This window comes from Notamacropus eugenii, chromosome 1 (assembly GCF_028372415.1).
Source record: "Notamacropus eugenii isolate mMacEug1 chromosome 1, mMacEug1.pri_v2, whole genome shotgun sequence".
Taxonomy (NCBI): Eukaryota; Metazoa; Chordata; class Mammalia; order Diprotodontia; family Macropodidae; genus Notamacropus; species Notamacropus eugenii.
The window spans coordinates 401903760-401926283 of NC_092872.1; the positions used below are offsets into that span (position 1 = coordinate 401903760).

At 39.9% G+C, this 22524-nt stretch overlaps 2 protein-coding genes across 4 annotated transcripts in view; one reads left to right on the top strand and one right to left on the bottom strand.

Moving 5' to 3' along the window:
* KCNMB1 (potassium calcium-activated channel subfamily M regulatory beta subunit 1) overlaps positions 1 to 18926 on the bottom strand; it is a 50385-nt gene extending 31459 nt beyond the window's left edge. Inside the window, exons 1-4 of one of the 3 annotated variants that reach the window (XM_072630948.1) lie at positions 18745 to 18919; positions 16037 to 16198; positions 13161 to 13332; positions 7436 to 10369 (exon numbers count right to left, since the gene is read on the bottom strand). In XM_072630948.1, the coding sequence (XP_072487049.1) occupies positions 10100 to 10369; positions 13161 to 13332; positions 16037 to 16170 (576 nt within the window). In that variant the 5' untranslated portion in view covers positions 16171 to 16198; positions 18745 to 18919 and the 3' untranslated portion in view covers positions 7436 to 10099. Of the gene's footprint in view, positions 1 to 7435; positions 10370 to 13160; positions 13333 to 16036; positions 16199 to 18744 lie in introns of those variants that run through there. The other 2 variants (XM_072630950.1, XM_072630949.1) reach the window with 2 other exon arrangements.
* Positions 1 to 22524, top strand: part of KCNIP1 (potassium voltage-gated channel interacting protein 1) — a 587701-nt gene that overhangs the window by 43852 nt on the left and 521325 nt on the right. The gene's annotated exons all lie outside the window — the stretch shown is intronic.

A 22524-nucleotide genomic window follows, 5' to 3' on the forward strand; every position in this document is an offset into this window, starting at 1 on the left:
ATAGGCCAGAATCCAAATCAATGTCTTTGCATCCAAATCAATGTCTTTGCTGTCACGTCCATTATGGGAGACAGTATCATGCAGTATAAGGATTTGGAATGGTAGAATTTGGTTTTGAATCCTTGATCTCTTCTTGGTACCTGTAAAAGCTGAAACAGGTCACCTTAACTCCCTGGCCTCAGTTTCAACATCTGTAAAATGGAGGATTGGAATAAACCAACTCTATGATCTTTTTCAGCCATCTCTTCAGCACCTATCCATAAATACCGCATTTCATTTCAAGAAGACTATTGATTTTCCTGAATTTCAAAGGTGGACACTGGAATGGTGGTGAGATCCCTAACTCCTAGCTCCACTCACTACCTCTTCAACTCCAAGTCTCTCCATATGAGGAATGTTTCAATTTTAGAGCATCAGAACCACTTGTACTTAAATTAATGTACAGATTTAGTGCTATAGTAATCGAACTCCCAAGAGAACACTTTGAAGAGCTAGATGAAATAATAATTTTCATGTGGAGGAACAAAATGTCTAGAATCTCAAGGGAAATAATGGGAGAAAAGTAGGAATGAAAAGCTAATAGCACTTCCAGACATCAAATTATGTTACAAAGCAATAATCACCAAAACTCTTTGGTACTGGTTAAAAAAAGGGGGGAGTTGATCAATAAAACAAATGAGATAAGCAAGAAACTGAAACCATTGAAATCAATAACCCAGTGCTTTACAAACCCAAGAACATAAACAACTTGGGGGACTTTCTATATGACAAGAACTGATGGAAAAAATGGAAAGCAGTAGGGCAGAATTTAGGTTTAGACAAGTATTTTTTAATATTCACTCTCAACAATATCATAAAGGATGTATAATTTGAATCAATCAATCAATAATCCTTTATTAAGGTTCTGCTGTGTGCCAGGCACAGTGCTGTTGAGGATGCAAAGACAAAAATGAAGTATTCAATAGAATGAGCTGAAAGTGCTTGCCCTCAAGGAGTTTATGGTCTCTCTTAATCTGATCTGAATTGAACCATAAATTGAAAAAAAAAAATGGAAGTGATTAAGATCAGGAAACTTTCACAATTCTAGTTGGGGGGAGAATTCAGAAGAGATCTTAGTAAAATGAAATGAAATGTTATGCAATTATAATGATCAAGCTTAGCCCTGGAAAAGGCAGTAAATTCATATTTATAAAGTTCTCACTATGTGCCAGGCACTGTGTGAAGAGCTGCAGATGCAAAGAATGGAAGAAAAAAAATCATGGTCTTGACCCTCAAGGAAGGTGCTTTCTAACAGGGGAGCAAATATGTAAACATTCAGATATATACCAAATATACAGGAGTATCTGAAGGGTAATCTCAGAAGGAAGGCACTTGGGAGGGAAAGGGAGATGTCTCAAAGAAGGTGGGACTTGACCTGAATTTTGAAGGAATCCATGGAATCTTAGAGACAGAGTATGGCAGACATGGAGACATCCTGTGCAAAGGCATAGGGTCAAGAAATGGAGGGTCTCCTTCAATCCTTCAATCCAGAGGTGAGAAACTATGGATGTGAATTACTGCATATACAATCAGACACAGCCTGTGATGCACTGATTACTTTGGTTGAATTTCTTTTGTTTTCACTCTTAAAAAAAATCTTTGTCACAAGAGAGGCAACTGGGAGATATTACAAAATAAAGGAAGGAAAAAAGGAAGGAAGGACAGAAGGAAGGACAGAAAGAAGGAAGGAGGGAAGAAGGGAGGAACAGAAAGAAAGAAAAGAAAGAAGGATGGAAGGAAGGAAGGAAGGAAGGAAAGAAAGAAAAAAGAAAGAAAGAAAGAAAGAAGGAAAGAAAGAAAGAAGGAAAGAAAGAAAGAGAGAAAGAAAGAAAGGAAAGGTAAAGGAGGGAAGGAAAGAGAGATAGAGGGAGGGAGGAGAAAGGAAAGGAAAGGAGAGGAGAGGAGAGGAAAGGAGAGGAGAGGAGAGGAGAGGAGAGAAGAGGAGAGGAGAGGAGAGAAAAGGAGAGGAGAGGAGAGAAGAGGAGAGGAGAGGAGAAAGGAAAAAGGAAATTGCTTTTACCATCTGTCCTTGCCCTCCAAACTCCTCATGCCAAGAGGCCTGGATTGCCTGCCTGGCATTCAAAATGAACCCAGCAGGGCAAGTCTTCTCCTCCCTTGGGATAAATTAAGCAGGGATATGATGGAAGGAGAGGGGTCACATCCAGGGCAAGTGCACTACCTCAATATTGCAGTCCTGGAAGAAAAGGCTATTCTGCCCAGTATCTAAATAAACAGATTTGGGCCAGTGCTCATTTTCAGCAAGTTGTTTCCAAATTCCTTTTCCAGTCCCTTTTTGGGGCCCCTCCTTCACCCCTCCACTTACTCTCAAGTAGCCCCAGTCTCCCCCTATAGCAATTGTACCTGCTTGTCCTTCTCTTTGTATCCTCATGCCATTGACCCTTTAATTTTGTTTCTTTCCCTATCCCAACATCAATCAGAACTCACCTTTTTTGTGTCTAATGCCCTCATGGTTTGGTCTATGAATCTAATCAAATCTGACGAAAGGCAAGAATGAGTTAATGAACCAATTTTTTAAGATGCTGCCTCTCTGAAGTCACTGTATTTTTTAAAAGGAACTTTCTGGTAACAATGCCTTAGCCCAAAGGGCTTATTTAAATAGCAAGGTTTTTAGACGTTAGTGGCAGGCTGTCAGGATTGTACTAGAGTCAGTTAGGACTAGATACTTCAATCCTTCAAAATTGTTAAATTTTCAGTGTGAACATTTACACCTTGGATATTGACAAATGCTACAAATCTGGGTTAGATTAATTATTTTGTTGACTGTCTAGACTTAAGAAAGCAATGATGACTATGGTAATAATGCAGATTAAATGTAAAAGTATCATGGGTACCTCTCCTCTCTCAAGGGCTGTTTGTCACACATTAGCAGCATACTCCTAAGTAGGGGGAAATATTCAGGTTGAAAGAATCTCAGTGGCTCTCAAATCACAGTGAGGCCACTGCTATCTCTCTCTTCTCATAGGACAAGCCACAATCATTGAGTGAGACATAGAATACCAGAGCTATAAGTAAAATTGGAGATCATTTAACAGGGTCCCTTCTTTAACAAAGAAGGAAAGTGAGGCAAAAGATCAGACCTGGGACTGTGTATGGGCTTGGGGGCTAGTTTGGAAGTCAGTTCCTAATTTTACAGAGCAGAGTAGTCTCACCAGCTGAAAAGACACAGCTGGCTGGTTTGGCTTTGAGACAACTCTCTCTCATTTGAAGATGATTTTTAATTTCATTTTCCTATGGGGAGGGGAGCATGGGGAGTTTTGTTTACCAGAAAGTGGGAAGCCCAGATGGAGATCAGGAGAGGGAAACAGGCAAGTCTTTGGGTATATTTAAAAGAAATAGTCACAAGGCACATAAATTCACTAGTATGTTTGGATTAGGGAGGTTATCATCCATCTGGGACCTGGGCATCCACAAGTGCCTCTTTGGGGTTAGAGCCCTGGATTTGATTATCTTCATATGGTTTCCTTTTCCCTGTATTTAGGAACCAGAATGAGATATGAGTGAATAGTACCAGATGCGCACAGGATAGGTTTGCCAGTCCTGGCTGCAAACAAGGGAATGTTTAACCTATAGCTAATGGAGCACTGAATGGGAAACATCTGGGAAGCCTCAAATATTATCATAATAGTGATGACACTTTAAATATACATAGTATCTTTCTCAATGGACTTCCTGCTTTGTTCTGACTGACTGAAATCAGAAATTCCTTCTACTCTATCCATGACTGGCTGGCTTCTCTGAGAGACTTTGGTCTTGTCTGAAAGTATGCAGGTAAAACCCAACCAGTTTTTATAGACTGGACCATCCTAGCTTCTCAGAATGCTGTGCTGGGAGACACTGGAACAGAGTAGAACCCATAATCTGCCCTCCTTCCTCTGTCAATTGCTATTTGTAACTGATTCATCCCTAACTTTCTTCTTAATTATTTCCCTGTCTTTCCTTCTTTTTCCTACGTGACTACATTCTGTCTTTCTGTTTCTTTATCTCTGTCTCTTAACCTTCATTATGAATTTAATGAATGCCAAAAGAAAAAAAAAGAATATTTCTATATTCCATTCTATATTAAAAACAAAACAGGACAAATAATCATATGTAAAATCACAACATATTATGGTGCATAAAGCATGCTTTTTCATTTTTATGCATCTTTTTAAGTCTTATTTTTTATAATATATAATTAATTCACTGTCAAAATATTATTTTCAAAACTTTCCTGTTTCTCTGTTTCCCTCTGAATTTCGTTCCGTTCTCTTCTGCGCATAAAAAAATTCAGTTTCTGTTTCTTTTTATTCTTTGGCGGAACAGCTTTATCTCTAGCTCTACTCCCCCCATGGCTATAAGTAGAAAGCAAAACACAATCTTTATAATAAATTATCATAGTCAAGAAAAAACAAATCCATAAATTGGGCATATCCAAAAATACGTCTCATCCTGTACAAGAGTCCGTCTCCACCTCCCTGTGACAGCTCATTTCATCATGAGTTCTCTGGAATTGTGGTTGCTCATTGCATTGATAAGAGTTCTTAAGCCTTTCAAAGTTGTTGTCTTTACAATATTGGTGTTACTGCATGAACTGTCCTCCTGATTATGCTTATTTCAATCTGCATCACTTCCTATGTTTCCCCAGGTTTCTATGAACCCCTGCCCCCCTTTCATCATTTCTTATGGTATAATGATATTCCATTACATTAATTTGCCATAATTTGTTCAGCATTTCTCCAAATGATGAGTACTTCCCTTTGTTTCCAGTTCTTTGCTATAATAAAAAAGAGCTACTATGGATATTTTTGTACATATGGATCTTTTTCTTCATTCTTTTATCTCTTTGGGATATAGATGTAGTAGTAGTATTACTATCTATGCACAGTTTAGTGACATTTTGGGTACAGCTCCAAATTACATTCTAGAATGTAGGGGGAACCACTTCACAACTCTATCAACAGTTTATGCCCTGTCTCTCTGCAGCCTCTCCAACAATTGTCATTTTCCTTTTTTATCATTTTTTCCCAGTCTGAGAGATGTAAGGTAGGATGATCTGTCTTTCATTATCTGTGTTTCTTTTTAAAACCTCTGCCTCTGCTTCTCTCCCATGTTCATCCTCTCCTCTGCACTCTTTCCCTTCTTTTCTTTCTCTTTGTCTCTTTCACTCCCTCCATTCATTTATTCAATAAGCATCTGTTAAACACCTACTGTGTGTCAGGCACTATGCTGGGGACTGGAGATACAAAAAATAGAGGACTTTGTATACTACTGATGAGAATAATATGCACATAGGTCAACAAATGCAACGTATTTATTCCTTCATTTTCAATAAGTCTTACCCTTTCCCTATGTCTCCTAACTTTAGGATTATGGATCTTGTGGGCAAAGACAGTAGCTGCTGCCTTTCTCAATGATTGCCATCCCCTATTCCCAGTGCATGTCCATACCCCTTGGTTATCCATCTAGGGCCTTCTGGTCCTAAATATCTTCCTGCCTTTGTCGTCAGATAGGAAATAAAATCAGACTTGCTTTGTAAGAATCTTCCTCCTTACTATCTAACCCATGACCTTCATGGTTAAGCTATCCTACTGTTAAGGAAACAAAATCAATCAACAAGTTTACCATATGCCAGGTACTGTGTTAAGAGAATGAAAAGATAAAGACAGCTTTTGCCCTCAAGGAGCTTATATTCTAATGAGTTTTAAAGACTCAGAAGTCCCATAATATACTAAGAAGAGTTAGAATAACTTAATAATGTAAAAACCTGTTGGTGACATCCATGACTAATCCTTCTCTCCTTTCCTCTTTCTACCGTGGCATGACTATGGAAATTCCATCTCTACCAACTGAAATCTCACACACACACACACACACACACACACACACACACACACACACACACACACACACACACACACACCAGTAGTATCCTTTCCCTTAAATCTCTTTGGTTTCTCCATTTCTCTCTCCGTGAGTGACTCATTTTAGATCTTGGATCTTCTCTTGAACATGCCATTATAAAGTCTACTGGATTTACATCTTACTCACTCAAATAATATTTGTGGAAACCTCTTTGAAATGTTCCACCTGGTTCAATGGACTAAGATATTTATATTCCTTTAACTCCTCCTCTCTTCTTCATTTAGCAAAATTCTGTGATTCTGAGGCTGAGGAGCTGATTCTGGTAGTATAAACTTGAATACAATCCTTGAAAAGTGGGGCCAGTCAATGAACTTTTAGTAAGTGCCTGCTGGCACTGTGCTAAGTGTCAGAATCTTGATCCCTGCATGTTTTTGTAGCCCTTTATAAGTTTATTTGGTTGTAGCTGAAAGAGATGACCCCAGACCCCATCTTGGCTTTGGAGGTCTTGTGGCTCTTGGTGCTAGGTTTGTCTCTCTAGGACCAGAAGGTCTTTGGGAAAAACTGTGGAAGAATAATCTGTGCTGGTGAATGATGGGCCTGTGAGCACTTTATTTCACTACAAGAGATGGGTTGAAAATTGAGGGGGAGTCAGAAGCTCATTAGCAGTGTGATTCATTAAAAGCTAATGAATACTTTCTGCTCCCAGCCAGCAATTATATCAAAATGCATTTTTTTCTCGGTGTCTAACTTGATCATACCTAAATGCCCATTATTTCATGCTCACCTTGGGATTTCTGGGAGAAAGCAAACAGGTATAAGATTTCTCAAAATATGACAGCAGGACCCCTAATGGATTAAACAGGAGAAGAGTGGAAAAAGAGATAAACAATATCCACAACATATTTTGGAGTGGCTATAGTAAGAAAATCAGTAACAGAGAGAGTTTTGTGCTTGGGGTTAGGAAATCTTGAGTTCAAATCCTGCTCAGGCACTTGCTAGTTAAATGTCCTTGGGCAAGTTACTATCTCTCTCAGCCCTCAGTTTTCTCATTTATAAAATGGGAATAACAATAGCACCTGGTGTTGTAATGAGGCTTCAGTGAGATAATATATGCAAAGTACTTTGCAAACCTTGAAGTGCTATATGAATATTAGCTATTATTATTGTGTCTATAAGGCCAGCTGGACTGGGTATTGTTAAGAAGTAGATTTTCTCACCAAATCTCATGCAGATGAAATTGATGGCCCTTGATAGACAAGGAAATTCCGTGCATCCTAGCCTTTTATGAACATTAAGCGCTCATATGTAGATTCCCTGTAAATCAGCATTCCTTATTTAAGCCACTTGGCTAAGTACTTATCATAAAAGAATCATGGTGCTGATTGCTAGTTCTAGTAGAATGTATGCTCGTAGAGATGAAGAACTGTTTGAGATTTGTCTTTGTATCACCAGTATATAGCCCAATGCTCAGTATATATTAAGTATTTAATACGTATTTGTTGAACTGAATTTAGAAGCAAGGAATACTCATAGATTTTGAAATCCCAGATTTACCATTTATTTAGCAGTGATTTGTACCATCTTCATACTTTTGCAAAGAGAGTTAGCTGTGGCATAATGAACGGAGAGTTACCCTCAGAGAACTTGGGTTTGAACACTGTCCCTGACACATACTGGCTGTATGAACTTGGGTAGATCACCTAACCTAAGCAGCTAAGTGGTCCTGTGGATGGAGTGCTGGACCTGAAGTCTGAGGCCAAATCTGTCTTCAGACACTTACTTGCTAGTTCTATGACTCTGGGTAACTCACTTAATTTCTATCGGCCTCAGTTTCCTCACCTATAAAATGGGAATAATAACAGCGTGCCTTTCTCCCAGGATTGTTGTGAAGATAAAATGAGTACTGTGCAAACCTTACAGCCCTACGTGAATGCTAGCTTTTATGATTATTGTTGTTATTTTTATTTATCTATGTGACTTTGGCCAAGTCATTTAACTTCTTAGTGCCTCAGGTAGCTTTTTAAGACTATAAGCTGCAGATGAGGTGCTGGTATATATTGGCATTGAAGATAAGATCATAGGTCTGAACCAAAACAAAAATGTATTGCTTGAATCAGCCTGTGGGTCTCAAACTGGAATTTCCAAAAGAGAGGAGAATATTGGGGAGATTCACTCTGAATTACTCTCAGTACAATCACTTAATAAAGAGACTCTGTTGGCAATGCTTTTGAATTCCCCCTCCCCCCAAAATTAGAGATCCCAGAAGTCAGAGTGAAAGAAATTCAGCATGGATGTATTAAAGTACTGAATTTAACTTAATCAATCAGTAATAACTCATTACTACTTAATAGGCAGGACCTGTCCTGGGTCCTAAAAAAAAGACAAAAATGATACAGGCCTTGCCTTCAAGGATCTAATATTATATTGGAAATATTTATATTTTCTAAGATTCTATTGGACTGAGACATGCTCTAAAAATCTGATTTCCCAGGCTGCCAGGAAGATATTTCAATGTGTCCTATTCCATGGTGATGCTCCATCGCAATCAAAGGAAAAGGAATCCTATGATAATTCTAAGGGTCTTCCTTCCTGTCTTTGCTTACTCTGAGGGAACATGGAGATATATGCACTCAGCTATCTAACTATACCTTCTGTGCCTGCAGGGTCCCAAAGGGAGATCCACTGGGTAGGAGCTGTAAGGATATATGAATTAAATCAATGATTTAATGTATCCTGAGCAGTGTGACAAATACCGGGGAATGCAAACTGAAAAGAAGACTGTTTTTGCCCTCAAGAAGCTCACATTCTAACCAGAGGAGACAACCTAACACCAGAGGGTTCAGCCAAAGGATGACTAGCAAGGACTCAAAGTTCTTAAGATGCATCAAGGTGTCTGTCCTGCAGAATAAGGGAGCATGGAGGAGAGTGACCTACTACCTTGGAGAATAGGGCAATTGGGAAATTCCAAACCTTGTTCCACTACTACCTTAGGAATGGAATAGTTATTTAGAGTTTCCTCCAGGAGGAGTGGAGATGGAGGAACAATACTTGGAAAAGAGAGGAAAAGGAAAAAATAGCCAGGGATTTGGAAAGTAGAGGGTGGCTTCTCCTGGTGCCAACTAGGACTCACCATCCACCTCTTACAGTGGTCTGTAAGGCCAAGGAAGTTCCCACATGGTAATAGTTCTAGCTAGGGGCTTCTCAGTTTCCTCAGTAGGGTGTAAGGGGAGGGGGAGTACTTTCAGTAGATACAGACATATATATGCACCTTGCTCTTGCCTTTCTATGCTTTAAGTTTATGGGTATGTAAAGGCATCATGGTAGAGTGAGGAGAGGACTTGACTTGGAATCAAAAGGTCTGGTTTCAAGTCCTGGCCCCGTCATTCACTAAATAGACAAACCACTGAAACTTTCTGAGCCTCAGTTTCCTCATCTATAAAAAAAATGGAGAGAATATTTACACTACTTGACTCAGCGGTGTAAGTGAAGCAGTTTATAGACCTTTAAGGGCTATATTAATGGGAACTAGTATCAATTTAAGTCATCAGCTATTTACGACCACTGTGACACATAAGAGAGAAAGCAAGGTCCCCATCTAAAGGTGAGCCGGTATTGTGCTTTGGCTGAAAAGATAAGATGTCCATCAAACAGAGAGTAATGGAAGTCAATCGTTATCATGTGTTATGTATCACAATGGCCGTAGGAATTCAGAGAACAGAGGCATTTCTGTGTTCTAAGGCTGAATGAAGACTTTGTGAAGGAAATGAGGCTTGGGCTTTGAAGGATGACTAGGATTTCATAGGCCAAGAAGAATGGAAAGGTTATATTCTATGTGAGGAGAGCAACACGAGCAAAGTGGGAAGTAGAAATCAATTTCATTTTGGGGGAAATGGTGCTCAGGAGACAGACCAGTCAGGAGGCTGTCTCTTAAGGGTGAGTGTTAGGAAAAGCAAGTTGTTAAGGTAGGATGAGGCATAACATGTGTGGAGTCTGGGCTTAGTTCAGTGGCAGCAGAGAATCATGGTAGGCTTTTGAACAAGTGTGTGACATGGTAGATATTTAGCTCACAATGGTAGCTGATTTGGACTGGGGATGGAGAGACTAAATGTGGAGAGATACAGCTGTGAATAGACATAAAGAATGTTGGGGGAGGGGGTAGATATCAGTTGTGCCTGAGCTGTGAAGTGTTGATTGAGTCCTATCTCTCTGCTGCAAGTATGGAGAGGGACTGATTGAGTTTCACCATCATGATAATTAATATTCCTCCAGTTAGCATGAAGGTGGGCCAAAAGAGCCACTTGAACAGGGACTGGGGGGTGTAGAGCCTCATGAGGAGGATACTCTTCTCAGTCTCATCAGGGTCTGAGTAGCAGGGAAAAGTCTGGCGCTCTATGAATCTGACCCTGATGGTCTCCACATTTGTCCTGGCTTCTTGGTAGTCCTCCAAGCTCTCGGGGATGTAAGAACACTGTAGAAAAGAATGAGAGAGTCTACAATGACGGAAAACAGCTGGGAACAGAAAGGCTCCCACCAACAGTTCTCAATACTGGGGGGAGGGGCATTATGTCAAAGGATCATAACCAGGAAAACAAGAAGGAATAGGACCACCACTGTGTCAGCTGAACGAAGCCCTGTAGAAAAGCTCAGAGGATGATGAAGACTCAGCCCATGCGCCATTTTGTATTGGAAGCTTTTCTTTATCCTTCTACTACTAGTACTGGCTACTTCAAATTTATGCTAATATAACCACCTTGTATGTATTTTATATTTAGTCTTTATATATTTTTTCTGGTATTTATAGAGGAACATGTTCTTTTCTTCAATAGAATATGAGGTCCTTAAGGATGGGGATTGTTTCATTTGGGGTGTTGTATTGTCAGTGCATAGCATAGTGCCTGAGGTACTGAGTAAATGCCTAATAGATGTTTCTTTATTGACTGACTGAGGAGTCAGCCTAGTTCACCACCTGTATTTTTGCTTCAGAGTACCTGGGCTCACTCTTCTGGGTCTTGATATTCAGAACTATAACTAGGAATTATTGTAACTGGGAAAAATTTATTTTGGGAGTTGGGAGGAAAAAACATTATGTTAATGGTAACAGAGAGCATAGTCTGATCACCAGAGGAGTCGCTGAATCAGGAGACCCCTTGTACCCAGTTCCCTATACCTCAGTTTCCTCAACTGTAGAATGGAGATAATAACACTTTTACTACCTGCCTCACAGGGTTGTAAGCTTTTTTAAATGCCATAGATATGTGAACTCATGCTGTTTTAAGTAAGTATTTATGAAGCCTCTATTCTTGCTAACCACTGAAGGCACATATAGGAGAAGCCAAGGTCTCCATCCTCTCCATACAATAGGCAAAATCTGTTCATTCCCCCTGGAACTCTCACTATAGAATATTTCTCTTTGTCAGTTTATGTCTCTTTTTGTCTCTGTCTCTGTGTCTCTCTATGTCTCTCTCTGTTTCTGTCTCTGTCTCTCTTTCTGCCTCGGTCTCTTTCTCTTGTTCCAGGATGGTGTCAAGGTAAATTTATAGCTGTTCAAGAAAGGGGCTTAATAAATCTAGGGTTCCATTATACCAAGAACCCTTAACCTTGGGATCTACAGATCTACAAAAAGTCCATGGGCAGATTTCATGTTGTCTGTGAACTTGGATAGGATTATTTCCATTTAATTACTTTCCTTTTCAATCTTATGAATTTTATCTTATGTTTTCAAAAATATTATTGTGAACATGTGTCCATAGGCTTCACCAGATTGCCAAGGGAGTCCATGATAGAAAAAAAGTTAAAAACCCCTACATAATACAATATGTCCCTATCTAAAATTACCCTGAGCCCTTTACAAAGCAATTGATCCTGTTCTATAAGGAGGAGTGGTGAAGATTCTATGCATTATGCAGATACCCAGCATCTACTAGTTGTAGGAGCCCAGGAGTGCTATGGAAGGTGAAACCTGAACCTCCCCTGGGACATTCCTTCTGCCCTTCTTCTTTGCACTAAAGTCTCAGCCCAGTTACCAGGAGAGTCAAATTGAGTCCAGTTGTGAAAATCCCAATTACTAGTGGTATCCTTTTCACCGTAGTCCCAATCTCACCTCCAGAATTCATAGAGAGAGTAGTGAGGCTTGGGAGTCCCCAGCCCACACGTCCAGAGAGCATGTTAGAAGGGCCTGGCCTTTGAAGGTATTAGTGTATCTCTCCCATGCCTCTGCTCTTTGCTGCAGAGCCCTCTTGGCTGATCTTTGAGGACTGCCTCCCCACCCTACCTCCCATATTCCACAAATTAGTGAATGCAGAACAAGCAGCTGGACCAAATGGGCAGCTGTCTGGCAGAGGCAGTGAGGGTAAGCTCACCAAATCACCCTATTTGGAACTTCCTATTAGAGATGTAATTGGCCAGTATTCATGAATAGGAAGTAGAGCTATGATCAGGTGGAGGCTCTAAATACTTCCTGTTGAAGGCCAGCCAGAGGTTTGGCTTGACATACAGCTGACAGCTTATTAGAGGAAAGCATGGGCGTCTATGCCTGTTCTCACCTTCACTGCCAGATTAAGTATGGAATGATGCTGGCTTCTCCTTTTCAATCTCCCCCAAATGTCAATTGATTAGAGCTGTCTAGTAAATAAGGTCCAGAAGTAAATTTGTTGTCCTGATGCTTCCAGGACTTTTCTCCAACACACATGAGTGAAATGAGCCTAGCACTAATGGTTTCATGCCTTTGGCTGGTGGGTTTGAGGCATTTCTGAAAATGAGGCAAGAGACAGAATGGAACTGGTGAGACACAGAATCATGGAATTTTTCCATCCTTATATAGGCTCCCAGAAAGAAAGGATACAACCCAAGTCTATGGGCTCTCAGTTCAAGGCTTTCTATGTCCAGTTCTGATGATTCTCTGTGAAGTTTAGCTATCTTGAGTTTCTATCAAGGGTTCACAGATTTAGAACTGGAAGGTGCCTTAGAGGTCATGTCATCCAACTTTCTCATTTTACAAATGAGGAAGCTAAGGTCTAGGATGGTTAAATGATTTATCCAGAGTCACACAGGGTAGGAATTGAACCTGACTCCAGAGGTAGCTTCCTTCCACTCCTCAATATTCCCTCTTTGAGTTGACTTTAGAGGGTCCCTTCCAAAACATTTGCCTGAGTTGCTTCCTGGGATGCCCTTTGGTTTCTCTGGGAGACAAGATGACATATTTATCATTTATTATGGTCTTATTTATATCATACTTTCTAAACTGACTTTCTTTCTCTTACCTGACAGTTTTTTTCTTTTGTCTCCTCTGTGTGGTACAGAATGGCACTCTTCCCAATGGCAGACACATTGACCCATAGACACGGGTACTGGGGTACCTTCTTGCCATCCAGCTTCTCATGGTCCCTTATGTCTGTTTCAATCAGGTGGCAGATGGATGCCTTGCTCCATACACTGGAAGAAACACATTTGCACACAAGGACATATGCAGAGATGAAAGCAGTGCCTTACTTAGGTGGCCACTGACACTGTGTCAGGATTGACTCCCTTAGTTTTCCCAACCACTATTTTCCCAACCCCAGCCACTATTTGGTAGCAATTAAACAGGACCTATGCATACCCTGTTCCATGTGAGGTATCCTCTCAATTATTTGTTTTTTTTGTTTTTGTTTTTGTTTTATTGTTTGTCCTTCATTCTTGAAGAGTGCCGTGACAAGAGGAAGGTGATATCATTACTTTCAAGTGAATAGGATTTAAGTGAGGGAGGGTTGTGCAAAGTCACCAATCTCATTTTCTCCTCTGAAGCCAATTGGACAAGTAGAAAGGGGAAAAGCAGTTAGATGGGATCCACTGATTGGTGTTTATCAGAGAGGGGAAATCAAAATATCAAATGGGATCTTTGAGATCATCTAGTCCAAGAGCGTAATTTTATGGATGAAGAAACTGAGGCACAGATAGGGGAAAATGGTCAAGTCAAAAATCACAGAGCTAATTAAAAGCAGAATCTGAACCATAACTTTGGGGGTCCATTCTGGGAAAGTTCAAAGAATGAATGTCAGCTCAGTTTCATCTTGGTATACAGGTGTCCTATGGAGAATTCTAAATTCATGTCAAGTAAATCAGTATCTTGGGGCTCATGATTTATGTGAGCCTCTGTCTTAGCCTTGATAATACTGAGGAAAGAAGAGACAGCTATTTGCTTCTAATTTCCCCTGGTGTTGTTACTTAGTGTTACCCAAGACACAGAGGTCACAGACTACTGACCCAAAAAGCCTCAGACACTCTCATTGAGCTTCCTCAGCCCTTATGTTGGAAAGAGTATTAGAAAAATACAAACAGGAATGCTTTCCAGACAAGATGACCAGGATGGTAACAGGATCTGGCCTTCATATAATTTGAGGCATAACTGAGAGATGCCTTGCAGGAGAGAAGACTTGGGTGGGGATACTATCTCTGGCTGGGTCAATAGGTACAATTTAGAGGGAGGCAGATTTCAGCTCACTCTGGAAGAACATATCACGGTTGTTTGTCCTTAGGTCTCAAAGAGGATCAAGGACATCAGGAGGGTGATGTCTTTACTTGTAAATGAATTAGATTTAAGTGAGGCAGAGCTGTGCAAAGCTGTCAGCTTTACTCTCTCCTCTAAAGTCCTCAGAGTCCAGTGGAAAGACATAGGTGACTAGAGATGGCCTTGGATGTAGTGGAAGACCTTGGCCTTTTTAAAGTAAAGTCTTTCGCAGGTCTCAGTTTATCTGAGGCAACAGCTATTCAGTAGTTAAAGGGTAGGTAAGAGTTGAAGCAAAAGTTGGCCAGTTTTGCCTTCACAAAAGATTCTGGGAGGGGAAGACGCTGAGTTTCTGGCCAGAACAGAAACATTTGTTATTCACACTCATGGGGAACCATCAAAACCCAAGCAATGAGCAAGTGAGGCTTGGGCTGAGACCTGTTATTGACCAGTCAGTGAGAGCCAAAGTGATTTGGGTTTAAAGGCATAGTCAAGGAGTTTCATTTGAATCCCAATGGGCTTTATCAAAGTCTGGTTTTCCAGAGCTATATTTCAAGAAACCAAAAATGAAAATTATATGAGACAAAAGAGTTAATTGCCCCAGTTTAAAAAAAAACAAACCAATGATCAAATAAATAAACAGGGATGAAAAAACTCTAACCTCTAAACCCCAAGATAACTTGGGAAATATTAGTGATCAAAATTTATGTTCCTTATACATTTATATTCCTTTATATTCAGAATTATAGTTGTCTGTAAACAGAATGGTTCCATACAACAATAGTATTGTCCCCATCATGGGAAGTGTTCAGAGGCTGAATAAGCATCAGTCAAAGTCATCATAGAGGGGGATTCTGCAGAGTGGAAAGTTGGGAAAAATGTCTTCTCATGTCCTTTTCAAATCTGAGGAAATGTGATCAAGGTCATCAGTCATCATTATAAACTCAATATTCTATCAGGACAGTTGAAAAGAACAGGACCACTTTACTTCTTTCAAAGATGGTTCATTACGTTTCAAAGTAAAAATTTTCTTTTCTTAAAAAAAGATGAATGTAAAATAAAAAGCATTTGAAAAGAAATTTTAACTAACAAAGGCCGAAAAAAGGGCAAAAAGAAATTCCTGGAATACATTTGGGGGAGTGCGGCACAGTATAAAGATCTGAATTTGGATTTACATCCTAACTTTGCTCTTTCCTACCTAAATGACTTTAGACAAGTAATCTAACCATTTTGAGTCTCAGTTTTCTCATTTATAAAATGAGATAGTTGAACTAGATGATCTCTGAGGTCCCTTCCAGGTTTAATTCTATGATTCTAAGAAGCACTGATATGATTTAGCATAGAATATCTCACTCCCTTTCATTTTTGTAGATTAGGTGTTCTCCCCAAACACCTAAGGAAAGAGAGGTAGGAGGGAGCCGTAATCCTCAAGAGGTGTTGGACCCTACTTGATTGATTTAGGGGAATGGAAAGGGAAAGCCAATTATTAGCCCATTCATTTGATGGTTCCTATGTTCCAGACAAGCCTTACTCATCGTATCTCACTTTATAGTGTCCCTTCTCCAATGGGTAGAGAAGGGAGAGGCAAAGATTACAAGGCAGATAGGTTCCTAGACTAGGGAGATAAATGTAAGGAAAAGAGATATTGGGTACCTCTTCTGGTGTAAGGGCAGCACAGTTGTCCCCAGGATGTAGTAGGTGATGGCAGAACACACCACCATGACTGCGCCCAGACACAGGGCACGGGTCTCTCCTCGGATCTGCGCTGTCACCAGATTTTTCCCCATCTTGACTCTGAGAGCTATCTGGTCACTCCTGGGGTTAGAGAGTCAAATAAGGAAGTCCTAGATCAGCAACCTCAGCAATAATATAATCTTTTCTGCTGCTCAGGCAACTTTAAGACTATAAGTTATTTATAGCTTACAATCTCCTTAGGTATACGGAGAATCTCTGTGCCTAGGATATAACAGTTCCATGATTTTACACCTGGTTGATTAGAAGATTTAGAATTGGGAGGGACTTTAGAGACCAGATAGCCCAACCATTTCACGTTCCAGATGAGGTAACTGAGGTCCACAGAGATCAAATGACTTGCACAAGGCCATACGGTTACTAGAAAGGATTTATGATTTAAACCAGATTGTATTGTATAATATAATATATAATATACAATCATTATATCATGTATAATGTGATATAGTTATATATAATACATATTATATACACATACACACATGTGTATATGTGTGAATACATGTGAATGTGCATATATGCATATACAGATAAATGTACATGTGTACATATATGCATAAATATGCACAATACATACATATCTGAGTGTATGTATTTATTGAAGCTTAAAACTGCTTTAAGACTTTTGGGCATATCCTGTGTGCGTATATATCTAGAGTTTTACAGCACTTTAAGATTTGGAAAATGCTTTGTAAATATTTTTAATTTTATTCTCAAAACAACCCTGGGAGGTAGGTGCTATTATTATACCCATTTCACAGATATGAAGACTGAGATAGAGACTGGATGTTTTTCTCTCGGTCATACAACTAATAAGCATCTGAGACCCAATTTGAACTTGGGTCTTCCTGACTTTGGATCCAGCGCTCCATTCAGTGTACCACCTAGCTGTCTCTTCCAAATTCAATACTCTTTCCATTGAATCATGGAGGAAAGACATTAATCCATTTACCCTCATTATCCCATTGCCATTGGCTAATTTATTAGATTAACTAGTTATTTCCACCCAGAAACTAGAGTCTTAATGGACAAGGACCCTGGGTTAATTAATTCTGACAGAGGAAAGGTATTTGGAAAAGTTAACAAGCATGAATATGAGTAGCAGAAGATATTGGAAGGGGATCAGAGTTGGAGAGGTGTGGGATGGTCGGGCAGCCAGGAATCCCCATTTGGTCATTAGACTGAAGGTAAAGGGAATTCCTGAAGGAGAATAGAGAATTTGAAAAAAGAAATTGATTTTAATGTAAGGTTTTAAAGATATTTAGCACTCTGAGGATTCTCTTCAAATAGAGGAGCTTGATAAACAGATGAAATTGAACGTTTGTAGGACTACCTTCAAATATAACCTCTGCCTCCCAGTTTGACTTCAGTGGCTGTACTGGAAAGGGGTAAGGAGGGGGTCATTTAACTTCCTGTGCCTCAGCTCCTCATCTGTAAAATGAGTCACTTGACCTTGATGTCTAAATTTATGTCATTCATTTAAAGCAACCAGTCATGATTATGATACATAGAAAGATTCTTTGAAGCAGAGGACCTAGATCTACTCACTACCTCCGTGACCGTGGGCTGTTGGTCACTTAACCTCCCTGGGCCTCAGTCTCCTTTTCTGTCAAGTGAAGAGGTCAGACTGGATTACCTCACTTCTGACTCTAAATCTGTGATTCTGCTACTAATGAAGCACTATGGTAGGCGATGGAAGAGATACAAAGAAAATCAAGACATTTTTTGTCTTCATGGCATTTATAATCTAATTGGGGTGATATATATGTAACAAATATTCGGTACAATATAAAAGTTTATAATAACTGTAACAGAATACATAATAATAACAAATACAAAATGCATGGAAAGTCAGAAAGATTATTTCTGGATGGGGTGGCTGGCATCAAGGAAGCCTTCTGGAGGAGGTGACATTTGAAAGACAGATAAGTTTCTTTTCTAGAATCCCTTCACTGTATGGGATGGGGATGGAGGAAATTTGTTCACAGTCAGAGATGTGAATAGCGAGACTTCCTGGCAGCTCTAGGATGCACGTCCTCCACTGTGATCTTCTATTTCGGTTGGCCAGACTTGCTAGGGCACATAGCATCCTTTTGTGGGGGTAGGGGTAGGGGAAAAGTACTGTGTAAACAAAAAGGCAGGAAGGGGGAAGCCTTTGACTTCTCATACTGATATCTATCTAATAATCATTAGTAATTTTCATTCTGACTAGGATGGGGTCTCTCCTTTTTCCCTGGGGTGCTATCCTCTCTGAATTCTGGGGGACCATGGACCCTCACTCTGAATGGCAGTACACTGAGTGCCCCAAATGAGACATCCTTCCCCTAAACCCCAAATCATTCTCAATATCCTGATGACAAACATGGTTATAACGGGTTCTAAGTAACTCGGCCATCGCTGTCTTGGGATACGTGGCTCAAAGAGGAAATGTATTTGTTTTAACGCTGCCCTCCCCACCCATCCACATCTGATGCCTTCTATCCAATAAATACTCTGCTACATGTTTCCAAAGTTTCTACCTTCTACCTCCACCTCCCCACCCCCAAATATCCTTGGAGAAACAATTTTGCGAGACAGACTTTAGAAAGTGTTCTCTGAGAAGTACTCACAATCTCTACTGGCTCCTGAATTTGTCTTCACCTTTGAGAATAACTTCTTTTTGGAAGGCCTGGGAGAGTCAGGAAGTTTTCCATTCCCCCACCCCTACGCCTGCCCCTAGGAAGCAGCCTGAATTCCTGCAGCAAGCTTTGTTTTACAGGGCTCCTCCAGCTGTGGCTGCCCCTGTGCTCCCCATCCCTGGAGCAGTCTCTGTGCCCATACATGGTAAGGTATGAGACCCAGCATCCCTCAGGGACATAGATTTCAGGAGAGCAGGTACCCAGAGAGTGGAAGCCAACTAATGCCTGTGGGTGTTTTTAAAAATTTTTTTCTGAAGTCTGGAGGGAAAATCAAACGTAATTTTTTTTTAAAAAGGTTGGGGGTGGGGGGAAGAAACTCAGCTGTGCTGTGCATTCCCCCGGAGGAAAGAAGAGGAGATATGGGTGCTCAGTTCACTTTGAAATGTGTCCTTTTCTTCCTTTATCTCTGGGAAAAGATGGGCAAAGAATCTAGGGGGAAAATTATAGGAACAAAATCTAGTTTTTGAAGGATGTTTGGAGGCACTGTCTTGGTAACCCAGAATTAGGAATGGAAGGTGTCTGCCTGCCGGGATGCTCCCTGCCCTTCTGATTATCAGCTGGATTACAAAAGTCCCTGGAATCAGAAATAGTCTTTAATACCCCTGGAGATTCATGGACATCTGTAACTAGTCACAATTAATCCACAGTACTTAAGTACCTACTCTGTGCCAGGCACTGTACTAAACACAGTGGATACAAGTACAAAGAATGAAACAGTTCCTATTTAGGTGTATCTCAAATGTTATAATAGTACATTTGAGTTGGGATGGGGTAAGAGTGTGAAGTTTGATCAGTAAACATATGACGTAGTAGAAAAATGCTATAACTGGAGTTAGGAAATTTAGGCAATCTCTCTGACCATCAATTTCCTTATCTTTAAAAAAATGTGTAGAGAGAAGGTTGAGATTAATAATATTTGCATTATCTGTCTAACAAAATAGTTCTCAGGAACGGGTAGACTTTAAAGTATTGTAACAGAGGGGTTACCCGACATGTTGGGTGACAGATAAAGGACCAAAATGGATGGCAAACAAGAACACTGGAGAGAATGTAGTAAGGTGGAATGTAATGGAGATGAATGTAAAGCTTTACATTTAGGTTCAAAAAATCATCTGCACAAGTATGATGTGGGAAAGGTGAGGTTAGCCAGAATTGCATCTGAAAAAAAGAATGGGAGAGAGAGGAGGAGGAGGAGACTGTAAGCTCAATGGGAGTCAATAGTATGATAGGGCCACGAAAATAACTTGTTGCAAACAATTTGTACTGAGTCATAATGACCAATATAAGAAGAATGACTGAAAATAACTTATGCATGCATCTAGGACAGGGATTCCTAACATTTTTTCAGTCATGGCTGACTGATGAAGCATGTAGACCATCTAAATGTTTTAAATGAATAAAATAAATACATAGTATTATGAAAGAAATCAAAGATTAGTAAAACTTTGGATATAGCTATAGACAGCTAAGTAGTACAATGCATAGTTTGCCAGGTCTGGAGTGAGAAAGACCTGAGTTCAAATATGCTTTCAGAAACTTATTAGGTGTGTGACTCTGAGGAAAGTCACTTAACTCTGTTTGCCTCAGTTTGCCACCCGTAAAATGAGTTGGAGAAGGAAATGGCAAATTACTCGAGTATCTTTGCAAAGAAATCCCAAATGACGTAAAAAAAAGTCAGACATGAATGAAACTACTGAGCACATACGCAACCATATAGGTATTGATATGAATATGGATTTAGATGTAGGTATAGATGTAGACATAGATATCTACATCAATATTGATATAGATACATCCTTTCCACAATTAGCAGGACCTTGGAGTCTTGTATTCTCTTCACTTTTTGATCAGTTATATGACTACAAAGACATCTGTTTTAGAATACCATGAGATACCCTGAGAGGATGTAACAGAAGCAGCTTTATTCCATGACCCCTGGATTGTTTGCCGCAATTATTGAAGGTTGTTCAGAACAGAGGTGAAACCAAAGAGATGCCCTACAGATGATGAGCTTCTCCAAATACATGACGTTGTAACCACTGCATTAAGCCCATTGTAAATACTCCTAAATGATATCCATAATCATTCAAGAGTTCAGCCTAACTGTCTGAGGGGGTGGGGAATCAAACTGATGAAGAATGTCTCCTTCCATTTTCTAGGGAACATAGATAGAATATAGTAAGATGAATGTTACAGGGATAATAAATGCAAACACAAGTGTACGTACAATAAATGTCTTACAGTTGGGCTCAAAAAAATCAGCTTCACTATTATAAGGTGAGAGGCTAGCCAGCATTTCATCTGGAAAAGAATGGAGAGAGGATTAGGGGATTGTAAACTCAGTGAGGTAGTTGTCTCCATAATGATAAACAGCTAGAGACACAACATATAAAGCCCATGACTATATATATCTTGGACAGAATGAATGAATTTAAAAGGATTTATTAAGCACTTATTGCATGCTAAGCTGGGAAAATAAATACAAATATCAGGTAGAGTGACTGGGTCCAGGGGAGTAGATTGACACACACCATCCAGGAACAATGGCAGGGCAGATTCTATCGTGATTAATGGTTCCAGAACTCCAATGAGGCAGGAAGAAGTGGCAGCCAGGGTGATTGGTGAGGAGGAAAAATAGAGTAAGGAGTGAAGGGAAATATGGTTGGGGCTCCCATGAAACACAGTGAAGTAAAAGAAACTGTCAGCAATAAGCGCAGTAGGTCCCCAGGGCAGACACTCCTCCAGTTTGGCAAGGTTATTTATAGGGAGATTCCACATTGTTAACTGTGTGTGTATTCATCCTTCATTGCCGAAGAAGACCATGCCCTCAGAGAAATGATGACATGACTTGCACTTGACTTTGTTTTGAATGAGGGAGAGCTGTGCAGGTCATTAGCCTCACTTCTCCTCCAGAACCATCTGAATCCAGTGACCAGATATTCATCAGGATGACTGGAGATGACCCAGGATGAGGCAGTTGGGGTTAAGTGACTTGCCCAAGGTCACGCAGCTAGTGAGTATCAAGTGTCTGAGGTGAGATTTGAACTCAGGTCCTCCTGACTCCTGTACATTGTTAACTGTAGAATGGAATAGAAAGAGGTAAAGAGGCTGCATCTTCCTTAAAGAAAGACCGGTCTTTTATATAACAATATTCCAGGGAATGGTTAAACAAATTGTAGTATATATAGATATATGTGTATATGTAGATATATATAGATATGTGTATATATAGATAAATAGATATAGATATATGTATATATAGATATAGATAGGTAGATAGATATAGATACAGATACAGATATACACACCTATATATATATATGCCTATATATAGATATAAATATATAGATATAGTTAATGAAATATTACTGTGCTGTAAGAAATGCTGTGTGTAATGAATACAGAGATGCCTGAAAAGTTACACGCACACACACGCACACACACACACAGAGGTAGAGGAAAGTAAGTAGAGTCAAGAAAGCAACACACAGGAATGATACCAATGTAAATGGAAAGAAGAATGACACGCCCACAATTTAAAAGTAAATGTAACAAAATTGTGAAGATCAAGCAGGACTGAAATGAAGAGACATGGGAGGATACTCCCAAGCCACCCTCTGGTGGCGGTAGGAGGTCCACAGGTGTTCATGAAGCACAACTTTTCTGACTTTTTCAGTGTATCTATCAGTTCTGCGGATTCTTTCTCCTCTC